Raw genomic sequence first — 14,397 nt, 5'->3', positions numbered from 1 at the left:
AACATAGGTAGAAATATAAGGAATTAAAGGGCAATGAATTAGTATAACATAGCTATAGCTGTGTCAATCATAGTATTAATATGTTCTCTAAGGTGTTCTTTTACAGTTCAGAGAATTTTCTAAGTAAATATTTCTGTGACTTAGTCAAAGGCTTATTATCAAATTAATTTGTTTACCAGATTAAGAAAATAAAGTATATTTTATGAAGGAACCACACAGAACAGTTTGTTTTTTTAATTAGTAAGGAAAATTAACCAGCGTATTGCCTGGAGTGGAACTGACACACTGAATGCCAACTACATTTGGGCATTGTGTTAAATTTTAACATAAATTACATGACATATTTTAAATTATTGTTGAAACAAATGTATAGTTATCCAAAGTTTATCCTTTCAATACATGTTAATCACTCATGTTCAATCACATGCTGTATGTAACATAATTTACTTACCTCCTTAGACTTTAAGTGATTTGTTAGAAGATGTTCCCTAACTAATCTATGCTCTTCTATTAGATGAATGACTTCCAGTTCATCTTTTGTACGCTTCACTTTTTCTACAGCCTCCAGATACTTCAATAACTTTTCAGTCTCCACAGATAGTGCCTTTTCTTTATACAATTCATTGACTTCTTTCCAGCCCTTTGTAATATATTTGGTCACAACAGCAAGTCCTTTAACAAAATAAAAAATTGAAAAGGCATAAAAAAAGGCATGTAGGATTACCAGGTGAAGAACAGAACATGTTTATGAAGAATGAGTGTTATTGGCATAGTAGATACACAGGAGCTACTCTTCAAAACCGCAATGTTGCCTTCCCTGCTACAACAAACACATTTAAGAAAAGCAAATGGAGTCAACTGATTTTGCTTATTCCATTGTAACTGTTTCAATATGAGACTTTGGAGAAAAAACTCCTATAACCTATGTCATCTTATTATAGAGCTTTTTTTAAAAAAACTTATTGGAGGTCTACAATCTCAGTGCAACTGGAAGTATAGACATCAATTAATTACATATTCACCTGTCCCTTTCAGCTACTAAATAAAATGCTTTTATGAATAGCAGAGTAAGTGGAAGTGGCAGGTAACCTGCAATTTTTTTTAATAGCTGAAAAAGTATTACAGGTCAAATTTAGAAAAGGAAATAATGTGTTCATTTCTTCTATAATTTCTTTTAATAGTTAAAAGAGCTTTGGACTGGAGGCTGAAGAAATTTGGGTTGTAGCCTGTACTCTGCCGATAAATGATAGTGTGATTGTTCTAGGCCTTAGTTTACACTTCTGTAAAAGGAAGAGACTGAGTTGTCAATTTCAAAGGTCTACAGAGGAAAGATAGGCAAATAAGTAAATGAAGCGGGCCATATGATGTAAAAGAGTGCTTAGGATTGTGGTGAACTGAAGAGAAGAGGCCCTGCCAAATGTTGTAGTGAAATATTGACTTAAGTGTTATAAAAAAAATGTACTTCAAAAGACAAAATAAGATTTTTTTTGTTTCTGAATTAAGTTTGCTGTGATATATATTTTTTTAATTGAAATATCATTGCTACACAATCTTACATTGGTTTCAAATAAACAACACAGTGGTTCAACAGTTACCCACATTATCAAATCCTCACCCACTCCAGGGCAGACACTACTGATCAACTTAGTTAAGATGTTACAGAATCATCAACTGCCTTCTCCGTGCTGTACTACTGTCCCGTGACCAACCTATATTGTGGTCACAAATTACTGTGCCCCTTAATCCCCTTTCCCTTCTCCCCCAACCATCCCAACTCCTCTCCCTTGGAATCACTAGTCCCTTCTCGGTGTCTATTATGAGTCTACTGCTAAAAAATACAAATTTTTATGTGATGCCTTTTGACTTTTTAAATGTGATGTTAACAAAGAATTCATTTTTTCCCTAAAATATTGTATAGGCCAAATAAAATACATCTCTAAGACAGATTCTGAATTCTAAATAATCTAATCAAAAGTTAATACTCATATGTAGGAACTTCTAAAGTATTATGACCCTTGGTTATTTTCCAGATTTCAGTACAAAATCTTACATTGTCTTAAATGATTACATGTCTCATGTGAGCATGTCTTTTGTCTTTTCAACTAAAATAAAACTTCCTTAAAGGCAGTTTTATTATTTTTATCCTACCCAAATACAATGTGCTGACCACAATAGTAAATACCTGACTAACTGAATTGCATTTTGACTTGTTTTATCTGTTTTAATTAGTTTTCAATTAAGGTATTAAAATAATACTTATTTGATAGCTTAGAGTGTTTCCACGTTCTTTTCACTTGGAGAAGTCTAGGCAGACATATTGCTATTATTACAAGGTTTCAAGTATGAGTCCTGCTCTCAAAAAGTTTAGACTTAACGAATCCTACGTGTGAGTGTAAGTTTGGGAAATATCTACTAATTCTTCATTTTATAGACCAAGAATTCAAAACCCAGAATACCTATTTGCACAAACTCAGTAACTAATTTTTTCTACGACAACCAGTATTTAAGTACACACCAAGCATGTACTGCTGGATAAACAAATAAATAAAACCAGATCCCTCCATTCTTCCTGTCCTGGATCAATGACTAAAAAAAAAAAAAAAAATTAAACCGTAAGTATGTTAGGGAAAAAAACCCACAGGTAATGATTTTTGTGAAAAAGACCTTTCTACAGCTAACATAAAACAAAAACCATAAAACAAATGAAGATATAGATACATTTGATTACATTAAAATTCTGAATTTCAGTGTGCCAGAAAATACCCCCCACATAAAACAAACTGAAAGACAAAAAAAATGGGGGAGAAATGTATGTAATAAATTATTAATTCTTATATAAATGTATCCTAGTTTCTCAGAACAGTGCCCATCCATGGTAGGTCCTCAAATAAATATTTGCTAAATGAATAGTGACTATAATCAAATATTAAAGAGAACAGCAACTCAATGGGTAAAAGGGCAAAAAATCAATGTAATCCATAAATAACATACAAATAACCAGTGGCATATGAAAAGATAAGCTTTTCCCCAAAAATACAAATTCAGGTAACAAGATATAATTTTTGACTTGATTTTTGTGGATGTTCACACATCTGACTGGAATTTTTTGTTATTTCCCTTCTAATGAGGACTAAGGAATTATTGTTGATCCAACTAACATAACTTCTCACAAGTCTCTTCCCACAGACACAGAAAAACTGCCCCGTTACCATGTCCCCTGGATGGCTGACTGGCGACTACTATAAAGATCCTGAACTGTTAAGTTGAGCACTGCTTCAGGTAGCCTTTAGGTTCCATGGAACCTAGGGAGACAGAGGGGAACAGTGATAAAGGGCTAGAGCAGTACAGCTCTACTGTCTACTGACAGTACATCTGCTGTCTACTGGCTAGTTGTTTTGCTTACTCAAGTTTAATACTTTCTGTGCTGTTTTCATAGTCCATAATCACCCGGGTGAGCATCTAGTTAGTATGGTGACATTTTAAAATTTAGAATAATCTATAAATCTGTCAGTTGACTATTGATAATTAATGTCTAGACTGCCTGTAGTAGGTATTTTAATTCAAGGCTGGCATTAAACATATTTGGATTAGTTAATGTGTTTTGAGAATGAAAGGCTTTTTCTAGAAAATACAATTGTCTTACATCAAATAGAAATTTGCTATTTATTGCTTATCTGCAGCCCCAACCCCTGCAAGATCTCATGCTTACCTTCACTGGAAGGTTTAAGATGTGACAATCGTAACAGATCTTTGTGAGACCAGCCATTCCTCTGTTTATACTTTGTTACTGCCAGAGCAAGGGCCATGCCCCCTTTCTCATTGTACCAGTCTGCTATGGCCTTTCGAAGAGCACGCCCCCACATGCCACACTTCATGCTTTCCTTCAGGTCCTTCTTAAACTGGATAAAAGTAAAGAGATGCGTAGGAATGCGACAAACTTCAGCAACAGCTTTAAATGCTGCTTGTTTTGTGCTTATGTCAGAACACTGGGAACAAATGGCTAGTGCAAAGAGCATAGGCTCTTGCTTCACGGTTCTGCCTTCTTGACTAAATGACTTTATTTCCTGTATCACTTCACACCCTCTGCCTTCTTCAATCAATCTAATTAAAGCTTCAGCATTTTCAAGGCCCAACTTCTGTTCTTTGATATAATAAGTTCCACCTTCAGAACCGAAACACAAGAACCGGTGTAGTCGATTCATGTCAGTAACTTGCCAAACAAATCCATCTTCAGAATTGGCTATCTGCTTCTCATTCAGTGGTTGCATTTGGTTTACTGATTCTTCCATTTTTCTGTCTTTTAGGCAACCTATCAAAAAGCAAAATGTTATGCAGCTAAACAGTAAAATTATAAAAAGGAAAACAATATTTATTGAACTATGCTTACTGAAATCTGCCTTAAAATCTTTTAATATTTTTTAAGCTCAGTAAGTGGTGGTATGATAATCAAAATCAACAACTAAGAAGTTCATTTTTGAGGTACATTTTTTTTTTGCTTCAGAGACTAAGTAGGCAATTCAGCACGGAGTCTGGGGGCTCAGAGAAGAGGACAGAATGGGTAGAGAGGGCAGCAGAAGTAGCTGACTCTAAGGAAGATCTTATTCCCTTCACTCTCAGAGTAACTTTGTAGACATTTTTGGTTGCGTATCCAGCACCCATTCCTTCCCTCCCCTTTTCTTTTATCCTCTTCTTGGCAGTAATATCCTTCAGGGGAGGCAAGGCCTTTCCCCAGTCCCAAGGGATGAATTTTGATTGTTCTAAGTCAGTGGTTCTCAAACTCTGTGCATCAAAATTATTTGAAGTGCTACTTAAATCAGAGAATGGTGGCCTCCCCCTGCCAAAAACCTTCTCTCTTGAGTATGTCTGGTGTGCAGCTTAAGCATCTGTACTGAAGTTTCCAGGTGATGCTCTCATTCCTCTAGCCATGTGACTTGTATAGGCACTGGGCTTGTATCACATCTCTGTCCAATGTGACATGGTAAATCGGCTGGGAATACTTCTGATGTTTTCCTTCACTCTTAAAAGGGGGCTTGGGCTCGTAAAAAGGAATGTTCCCATTTCTGCCATGAAACATTCATTTGTAGGTGATGCGTGAAGTGACGGCAGACATTTTGAGCCATGGGGGAGCCAGTTTAAGAACATACACTTATTTATAAAGATGGCAGAATGGGGAAAAAAAATTAAGAAAAAAAGGAGGAATCTAAGTCCTTGATATCATCAAGCTACCTGGAGCTGCCCTACAACAAAAATTCAACCAGTATTTACTGCATACCATGTGAGACACAAAGGAGCCGTTTCATTTAAAAAGGTAATTTTTTCCCCTGCCTCTTGAAAAACCACCTTTTATTTGGTGATGTGGAAATGTATGCATTATAAAGCAGACTGTAATTAAGTGCTCTAGTAGAAAAGTACCTTGAGACAGAAGGGATTAAAGATGGCGGTGTGAGAGGTGAGACAGAGGCTTCCTCCTAAAACCACATGTAATACGAAAATATAATACATACAACTAATCCTGAAAGAGCAACAGGAAAGAGGACTGCGCCAGACTGCATATACCTGGAGAAAAGAGCAGACCTCATGGAACAGGGTAATGTACTAAAGCTGTGGCCCAGGCAGGACCCAAGCCCCTCTCCCACCACAGCTCACTGGCGGGAGGAAGAGAAACAGAGTGGGGAGGGACTGGAGGCCTGGGATTGCTGAATACCTAACTCCGGAGATCTGCTCTGGGAGCACAAACCTACATTTCATGGTGCCTGCATGGTACTCTTGTGATTTGGGGGCTGGAAAGCTAATACAGGCAGAATTCCTGGAGAGACTGAGATTCCAGCTGCTTGTGAAAAGCAGGGATCCATATCCAGCTGCTCTGGGACAAAAGAAAGGTGGGCAGTCTGAGAGACTTCTTAACAAGGAAGCCCTTATAGCAAGAGGGCTGCTAAAGGGGCAAGGATTGCACAGATCTTACTGCTCAGGAAAAAGGACAGGTAGACAAAATTGTCTGGGTGCACTCTGCCCAGTAGGTTGGGAGCTTTCACAATCTTCAGGTGCTCCAGCTCCTTGGCTGCCTACACAGCTCCAAGGACCCCTTCATGATAGGCAACCTAATGCGCCTTTCTCCCGGCCAGCCCCACCCAGCTCGCAAACCAGCAAACCCCACCCTGGTATTAGGCCAGCCAGAGGGAAGATCTGTCTACAGCAACTACGAACCCAAAGCATAGAGTCTTATACCTGTGTGCTCGGCCCACTGGTTCAAGCAGTGGAGACAGGCATAGCAGCCAGGAAGCAGGAAACAGCTCTTTCCTCCCCTCAGGCACCAATACGACTCCCCTGCAACCCCTGACATTGCTTCAGGGGCTGGGCAGTTCCAGGGAGTAAAACTTCTGGGCACTAGAGGGTGCCATATATAAATATGAAACGCCAAAGGAACCTGGTTCAGAGTAAAATTATTAATATAACTCCTGAGGAAGATTTAAATGACATAGACCTCATGACTATTCATGAAAGGGAGTTCAAAATAAAAATCATTAACATGCTCGTGGAGGTACAGAAAGATATTCAATAACTCAGGAATGAATTCTGGTCGGATATCCACTCGTAAAGAGCACAATGGAGGGTATTAAAAGCAGACTGGATACAGTGGAGGAGACAATAAACAAAATAGAAACTGGAGAAGAGGAATACAAAGAAGCTGAGCACAGAGAGAAAAAAGGATCTCTAGGAATGAAAGAATATTGAGAGAACTGTGTGACCAATCCAAATGGAACAATATTCACATTATAGGCGTACCAGAAGAAGAGAGAGAGAAAAGGGATAGAAAGTGTCTTTGAGGAGGTAATTGCTGAAAACTTCCCCAATTTGGGGAAGAGGATAGTCTTGCAGGCCATGGAGGTGCACAGATCTCCCAACACAGGGGACCCAAGGAAGACAACACCAAGACATATAGTAATTAAAATGGCAAAGATCAAGGATAAGGACAGACTCCTAAAAGCAGCCAGAGAGAGAAATAAGATCACATTCAAAGGAAAGCCCAACAGGCTAACATCAGACTTCTCAGCAGAAACCTTACAGGCCAGAAGGGAGTGGCATGATGTATTTAATGCAATGAAGCAGAAGGGCCTTGAACCAAGATTACTTTATCCAGCAAGATTATCATTTAAATTTGAAGGAGGGATTAAACAATTTCCAGATAAGCAAAAGCTGAGAGAATTTACCTCCCACAAACCATCTCTACAGTCTGTTTTGGAGAGATTGCTATAGATGGAAGTGTTCTTAAGTTTTAATAGCTGTCACCAGAGGTAATAAAACCACAGTAAAGAAAGTAGAACAGCTAATTACTAAGTGTTAGGCTGGAGGAAGGAAAAACAAGCACATGCAAACAGAACAGAGAGATACCATAAAAGAAGAACAGACCAGACCCCAAGGTCTGTGCCATATATGGAAAGGGGACAGCTCTTCCTGAATTCCATCCTTCTGATGTGCCAACTAAGACCCAGATGTCAGCCTCCTCCCTCTTGGAAGGAAAAAAAGTTTCTAGTTGTCTATTATGCCACCTTTAGCTGATCATACCTCTCCACGCCCCCTAGGATAGACTGCCCACTCCTTCCCCTCCTAACCCCTTATAAGCCCCCACCTCCCTGACTGGGTGTGACTTCCCTGGCCTGTGTTTCAGACCGCGGAACATCACCCGGGAATTGTGCTCAAATAAACTGCCTGGCCCTTTGTTGCCTCTCATCGCCTGCTTATTTCGGCTAGAATTTATCTTACACTAAGCAAATGCAAAATTAAATGAACTATCCCCAAAGTCAATCAAGGGATAGACAAAGAATACAGAATATGATAACTAATATATAAAGAATGGAGGAGGAAGAAAAAGTAGGAAAAAAAGGAAAGAACCTTTAGACTGTGTTTGTAAGAGCATAGTGAGTTAAGTTAGACTCTTAGATAGTAAGGAAGTTAACCTTGAACCTTTGGTAACCACGAATCTAAAGCCTGCAATGGCAGTAAGTACATACCTATCAATAATCACCCTAAATGTAAGTGGTCTGAATGCACCAATCAAAAGACACAGAGTCACTGAATGGATAAAAAAACAACACCCATTTATATGCTGCCTACAAGAGACTTACTTTAAACCCAAAGACATACACAGACTAAAAGTGAAGGGATTGAAAAACATATTTCATGCAACTAATAGGGAGAAAAAAACAGGAGTTGCAGTACTTATATCAGACAAAATAGACTTCAAAACAAAGAAAGTCACAAGAGACAAAGAAAGTCAATAGAGACAAAGAAGGACTTTACATAATGATAAAAGGGTCAATTCAACAAGAAGACATAAACGTTACAAATATCTATGCATCCAACACAGGAGCACCTACATATGTGAAACAAATACTAACAGAATTAAAAGGGGAAATAGAATGCAATGCATTTATTCTAGGAGACTTCAATACTCCACTCACTCTGAAGGACAGATGAACCAGACAGAAAATAAGTTAAGGAGACAGAGGCACTGAACAACACATTAGAACAGATGGACAAAACAGACATCTACAGAACTCCACCCAAAAAACAGCAGAATACACATTCTTCCCAAGTGCACAATGAACATTTTCAAGAACAGATGATATACTAGGACAAAAAAAGCCTCACCAACCAGTCTCTCAGATGACAAGGGTATGAAACTAGAAATAAACTACACAAAGAAAATGAAAAATCCCACAAACACATGGAGGTTTCACAACATGCTCTTAAATAACCAATGGATCAATGACCAAATAAAAACAGAGATCAAGCAATATATAGAGACAAATGACAACAATAATTCACCACCACATATTCTGTGGGATGCAGTGAAGGCCGTGCTGAGAGCAAAGTATATTGCAATACAGGCGTACCTCAGGAAAGAAGAACAATCCCATATGAACAGTCTAAACTCACAATTAATGAAGCAGAAAAAGAACAAATGAGACCCAAAGTCAGTAGAAGAAGGGACATAATAAAGATTAGAGCAGAAATATGTAAAATCGAGAAGCGTAAAACAATAGAAATAAATCAATGAAAGCAAGAGCTGGTTCATTGAGAAAATAAACAAAATAGATAACCCCCTAGCCAGACTTATCAAGAAAAAGAGAGTCTACTCACATAAACAGAATCAGAAATGAGAAAGGAAAAATCACTACTGACACCACAGAAATACAAAGAATTATTAGAGATTATGAAAAATTATATGTTAACAAACGGGATAACCTAGAAGAAATGGACATATTTCTAGAAAAATACAACCTTCCAAGGCTGACCCAGAAAGAAACGGAAAATCTGAACAGAACAATCACCAGCAACGAAATTGAACTAGTAATAAAAAACCTCCCTAAGAACAAAACTCCTGTACCAGATGGCTTCACCGCTGAATTTTATCAAACATTTAATAAACACCTAATACCCAACCTCCTTAAAGTTTTCCAAAGAGTAGAAGAAGAGGGAATACTTCCAAACTCATTCTATGAGGCCAGCATCACTCTAACACCAAAACCAGGCAAAGACACCATAAAAAGAAAATTATGGACCAATATCCCTGATGAACATAGATGCAAAAATACTCAACAAAATATTAGCAAACTGAATTCAAAAATACATCAAACAGATCACCCATCATGATCAAGTAGGACTTATTCCAGGGATGCAAGTATGGTACAACATTCGAAAATCCATTAACATCATCCACCACAGATCATAAACAGAAAGGACAAAAACCACACGAACATCTCTATAGATGCTGAAAAAGCACTTGACAAAATTCAACATCCATTCATGATAAAAACTCTCAACAAAATGGGCACACAGGGCAAGTACCTCAACATAATAAAGGCCATATATGAGAAACCCACAGCCAACATCATACTTAACAGTGAGAAAGTGAAAGTTTTTCCTTTAAGATCGGGAACAAGACAAGAATGCCCACTCTCCCCACTTCTATTCAACGTAGTCCTGGAGGTCCTAGCCAAGGCAATCAGACAACACAAAGAAATAAAAGGCATCCACATTGGCAAGGAAGAAGTTAAACTGTCCGTGTTTGCAGATGACATGATATTGTACATAAAAAACCCTAAAGAATTCACTCTCAAACTACTAGATCTAATATCTGAATTCAGCAAAGTTGCAGGATACAAAATTAATACACAGAAATCTGTGGCAATCCTATACACTAACAATGAACTAGCAGAAAGACAAATCAGGAAAACAATTCCACTCACCATTGCATCAAAAAGAATAAAATACCTAGGAATAAACGTAACCAAGGAAGTGAAAGATCTATACCACAAAAACTACAAGACACTCATCAGAGAAATTAAAGAAGATACCAATAAATGGAAACACATCCCGTGCTCATGGATAGGAAGAATAAATATTGTCAAAATGGCCATCTTGCCTAAAGCAATCTACAGATTTAATGCAATTTCTATCAAAATACCAATAAAATTCTTCAACAAACTAGAGAAAATCATTCTAAAATTAATATGGAACCACAAAAGACCCCAAATAGCCAAAGCAATCCTGAGAAGGAAGAATAAAGCTCAGGGGATTATTCTCCCCAACTTCAAGCTCTACTACAAAGCCACAGTAATCAAGACAATTTGGTACTGGCATATGAACAGACCCACAGACCAATGGAACAGATTAGAGAGCCCTGATATAAACCCAACCATGTATGGTCAATTAATATATGATAAAGGAGCCATGGACATACAATGGGGAAAGGACAGTCTCTTCAACAGTTGGTGTTGGCAAAACTGGACAGCTACATGCAAGAGAATGAAACTGGATTATTGTTTAACCCCATAAACAAAAGTAAACTCGAAATGGATCAAAGACCTGAATGTAAGTCATTAAACCATAAAACTCTCAGAAGAAAACATAGGCAAAAATCTCCTGAATATAAGCACGAGCAACTTCTTCCTGAATGCATCTTCTCGAGCAAGGTAAACAAAAGCAAAAATGAACACATGGGACAACATCAAACTAAGAAGCTTCTGTACGGCAAAGGACACCATCAACAGAACAAAAAGGCATCCTACAGTATGGGAGAATATATTTGTAAAGGACATATCCGACAAGGGGTTAACATCCAAAATATATAAAGAACTTACATGCCTCAACATCCAAAAAGCAAATAACCCGATTAAAAAATGGGCAGAGAATATGAAGAGGCAGTTCTCCAAAGAAGAAATTCAGATGGCCAACAGACACATGAAAAATGCTCCACATCACTAATCATCAGGAAAATGCAAATTAAAACCACAATGAGGTATCACCTCACACCAGTAAGGATGGCCAGCATCGAAAAGCCTAAGAACAACAAATGCTGGTGAGGATGCAGAGAAAGGGGAACCCTCCTACACTGTTGGTGGGAATGTAAGCTAGTTCAACCATTGTGGAAAGCAATATGGAGGTTCTTCAAAAAACTAAAAATAAAAATACCATTTGACCAGGGTATCCCACTCCTTGGAATTTATCCAAAGAATATAACTTGTCAGATTCAAAAAGACATATGCACCCCTATGTTTATCGCAGCACTATTTACAATAACTAAGATATGGAAGCAACCCAAGTGTCCATCAGTAGATGAATGGATAAAGATGTGGTACATATACACAATGCAATACTATTCAGCCATAAGAAACAAATCCATTTGCAACAACATGGATGGATCTGGAGGCTATTATGTTCGGTGAAATAAGCCAGGTGGAGAAAGACTATTGTCAAATGATTTCCCTCGTTTGTGGAGTATAACAAAGCACAACTTAAGGAACAACATAGCAGCAGACTCAGAGACTCCAAGATGGAACTAGTGGTTATCAAAGGGGAGAGGTGTGGGAGGGACAGAGAAGTGGATTGAGGGGTATTATGTTTAGTACTTATGATTTGGGGTGTCATGGGGAAAACAGGGTAGCACAGAGAAGGCAAATAGTGAATCTGTGGCATCTTACTACACCGATGGACGGTGACTGCTTTGGGGTATGGATGGGGACTTGATAATGGGTAAATGTAGTAACCACATTGTTTTTTATTGTGAAACCTTCCTAAGAGTGTATATCAATAATACCTTAATAAAAGTTAAAAAAAAGAAGTACTGTGAATGAGCAGAGGATAAAATAATGTTCCAATAATCTTAGAAGACTTGTGTACTGAAGGCAAACTGAAAAACTAGTATATAAAGTTTGGAGAAAGGCATTCCAGAATGTGTTTCTGACATCTTTCTCTGTATCATTAGATTTTAGAAATGGAACTATCTAAGTATACTGGCACAGCTATAAGGAAATGTTGACAGGTAAGGTATTAGGTTAAAGAGGAATACAAGGTAAAAGTATTTGTTTTGAAGATGATACAAGTTTGAGTGTTTATATATTATGCAGACGGCTAAGGAAGGAATCCTAGTGATTAATAAGTGCTAGGGAGAAGAGCCTACAAAGGAGTAAGTGAAAGAGGGGGACATAGACTTAAAGAGAACCGCCAAAGAGTGGTCTCATGGACGACCAAGAGAATTTCAAGGAGTGAATGTCGTAAAATAAGGCTGGAAAACGACCATGGGGTTTAACAAACAGGAAAAGCGAGGAAAGGCAATTGCTGTAGAGTGCAAACAGCTTGAATGAAGTGAGATTAGGAGTTTATGCATTGAGGAAGAGACTTCACAGGTAGACTACTCTTTTATAGAAGCACAGTTATAAAGGTAAGGTAAGAGAGAGGTTGGGAGTTAAAGAAAAAATCTTTTTACCTTTTTAGGTGAGAAGACACTGAGGTTGAGGTTGAAAGATTCAATGTGAAGAGACAAAAAAGCAGAGGAAAGGGCATTTACCCAGGGAATGAGATCCCCAAAAGACGTGGGTCAGAATGAGCTTTAGGATAAGTTAGGACTGTTCCACTGTCAGCAAAAAAAGTTGTCTCCATCATTAAACATGAGGATAGGTGTGAGGGCGACAGAGGAATGAGGAAATTAATGAGTTCCCAAAGAGTTCCCTACATAAGGCTGGTACGTAAGGGAATGACTGGGTCTCAGAGAGGAGAAGACATAATTGTGTGGGGCTAAGTGCATGGGAGAGTGAAGAGCCTCACATTTTGAATGTGACTGAGGCAGGCAGTGATTTGAATTGTGTTGAAAATACCAGCATCAACATTTCAAATAAAGATCTAGTATAAAGGAACTTATGTGAGTGCAGACCTAGGCCTCAGGTGGTGTCAGAGATCACTGATTAGTATATTGTTCACTACAGACTGATTCACAGCTGCTGAGTGAAGCACAGACTGAACTCCCGGTGTAGAGGATGATGCTTTTCCTATCGATTCTTACCCCCTTTTCAATATGGCTTTTACCTCTCTGCCTTTCAAACCAAAAAATTGTGATTAGATTAACAGGCTTCTCAAAGATTGATACATTAGTTGCTAATTCCAGTAGAAAATTTTATATTATTTTGATCTTTACACTGCAATTGTAGCTGTATTTTAGCTTTAAAAAAAAAAATACTCTGGTGGTACGTGGCTATTCTTGCTTACTAGTTTTGTTAGGTGAATAGTATTGAAATGACTTCAGTATCAGCTTATTCCACACCAGCTTTCCGTTACACCAAGGTCCAAATAGTGAGATTTAAAGGTCCCATTCCCAACTCAAAATCCCCTCCCCTCCAAATTCTTTCTTATGTTACTCTTTGTGAGCATGTGTAACTAACATCGTGAGTTCCTTTGAGAGCAGGAACCAGGTCTTACTTGTGTATTCTTCCTCTTCACCTAGAATACCACTTTCTCGTTATGAGTAATATATACTTAGGGATAACTAAGCAGCACTAAAGTTGATTTTCTGAACCATCTGTCTAAAATTATGCATGACTGTTTCTTCTTTCGTGTAACATTTTTATTTAGAAAATAATTCTCAATGTGGGCAATTAAAAACATAATTCAAACCTTTTAAGATAATTCTGTAATCAGAATATAATAATAAATATACTATGTGTAGGTAATGGAAATACAATCAATAAAAATAGAATATGGAAGTTACAAAGAGCAAGTAATGAGTACAGAGTAAAAACGTTATCTGAGAATAGCATTTGTTTTCCTAATATACTAGATATTCAAGTATCTTTTGCAGAGCAAACAGCAAAATGAACTTTTAAATCTAGAGAAGATGTCTAAGAGAGAAATAATCCCTAAATGCAATCCTTGTAATCCCTATTATAAGAAATGAACTTAGTACTTATTCATAGCTGTAACAACAGACTCTTCCCTTTGTATACTTTATTAGTGACAACCATGAAAACAAACCCTTTCAATATTTATGTAGGAGAAACTGCTCCACTTTTCATATGCTTCTGTGACCATACTTTCCAGGGTACAATACACAACAGTGGAACA

General features: G+C 37.8%; 1 protein-coding gene across 2 annotated transcripts in view; it reads right to left on the bottom strand.

The window, feature by feature from the left end:
* The window catches only part of RO60 (Ro60, Y RNA binding protein), a 31,031-nt gene that overhangs the window by 12,699 nt on the left and 3,935 nt on the right, over positions 1-14,397 (bottom strand). Inside the window, exons 2-3 of one of the 2 annotated variants that reach the window (XM_036919669.2) lie at positions 3,710-4,309; positions 452-672 (exon numbers count right to left, since the gene is read on the bottom strand). In XM_036919669.2, coding sequence (XP_036775564.2) covers positions 452-672; positions 3,710-4,289 — 801 coding nt within the window. In that variant the 5' untranslated portion in view covers positions 4,290-4,309. The remainder of the gene's footprint in view (positions 1-451; positions 673-3,709; positions 4,310-14,397) is intronic. The other variant, XM_036919670.2, reaches the window with a different exon arrangement.

Source organism: Manis pentadactyla, chromosome 19 (assembly GCF_030020395.1).
Source record: "Manis pentadactyla isolate mManPen7 chromosome 19, mManPen7.hap1, whole genome shotgun sequence".
NCBI lineage: Eukaryota > Metazoa > Chordata > Mammalia > Pholidota > Manidae > Manis > Manis pentadactyla.
Note: the sequence above shows the minus strand (reverse complement) of the source record. Positions and strands in the feature narration are given on the sequence as shown.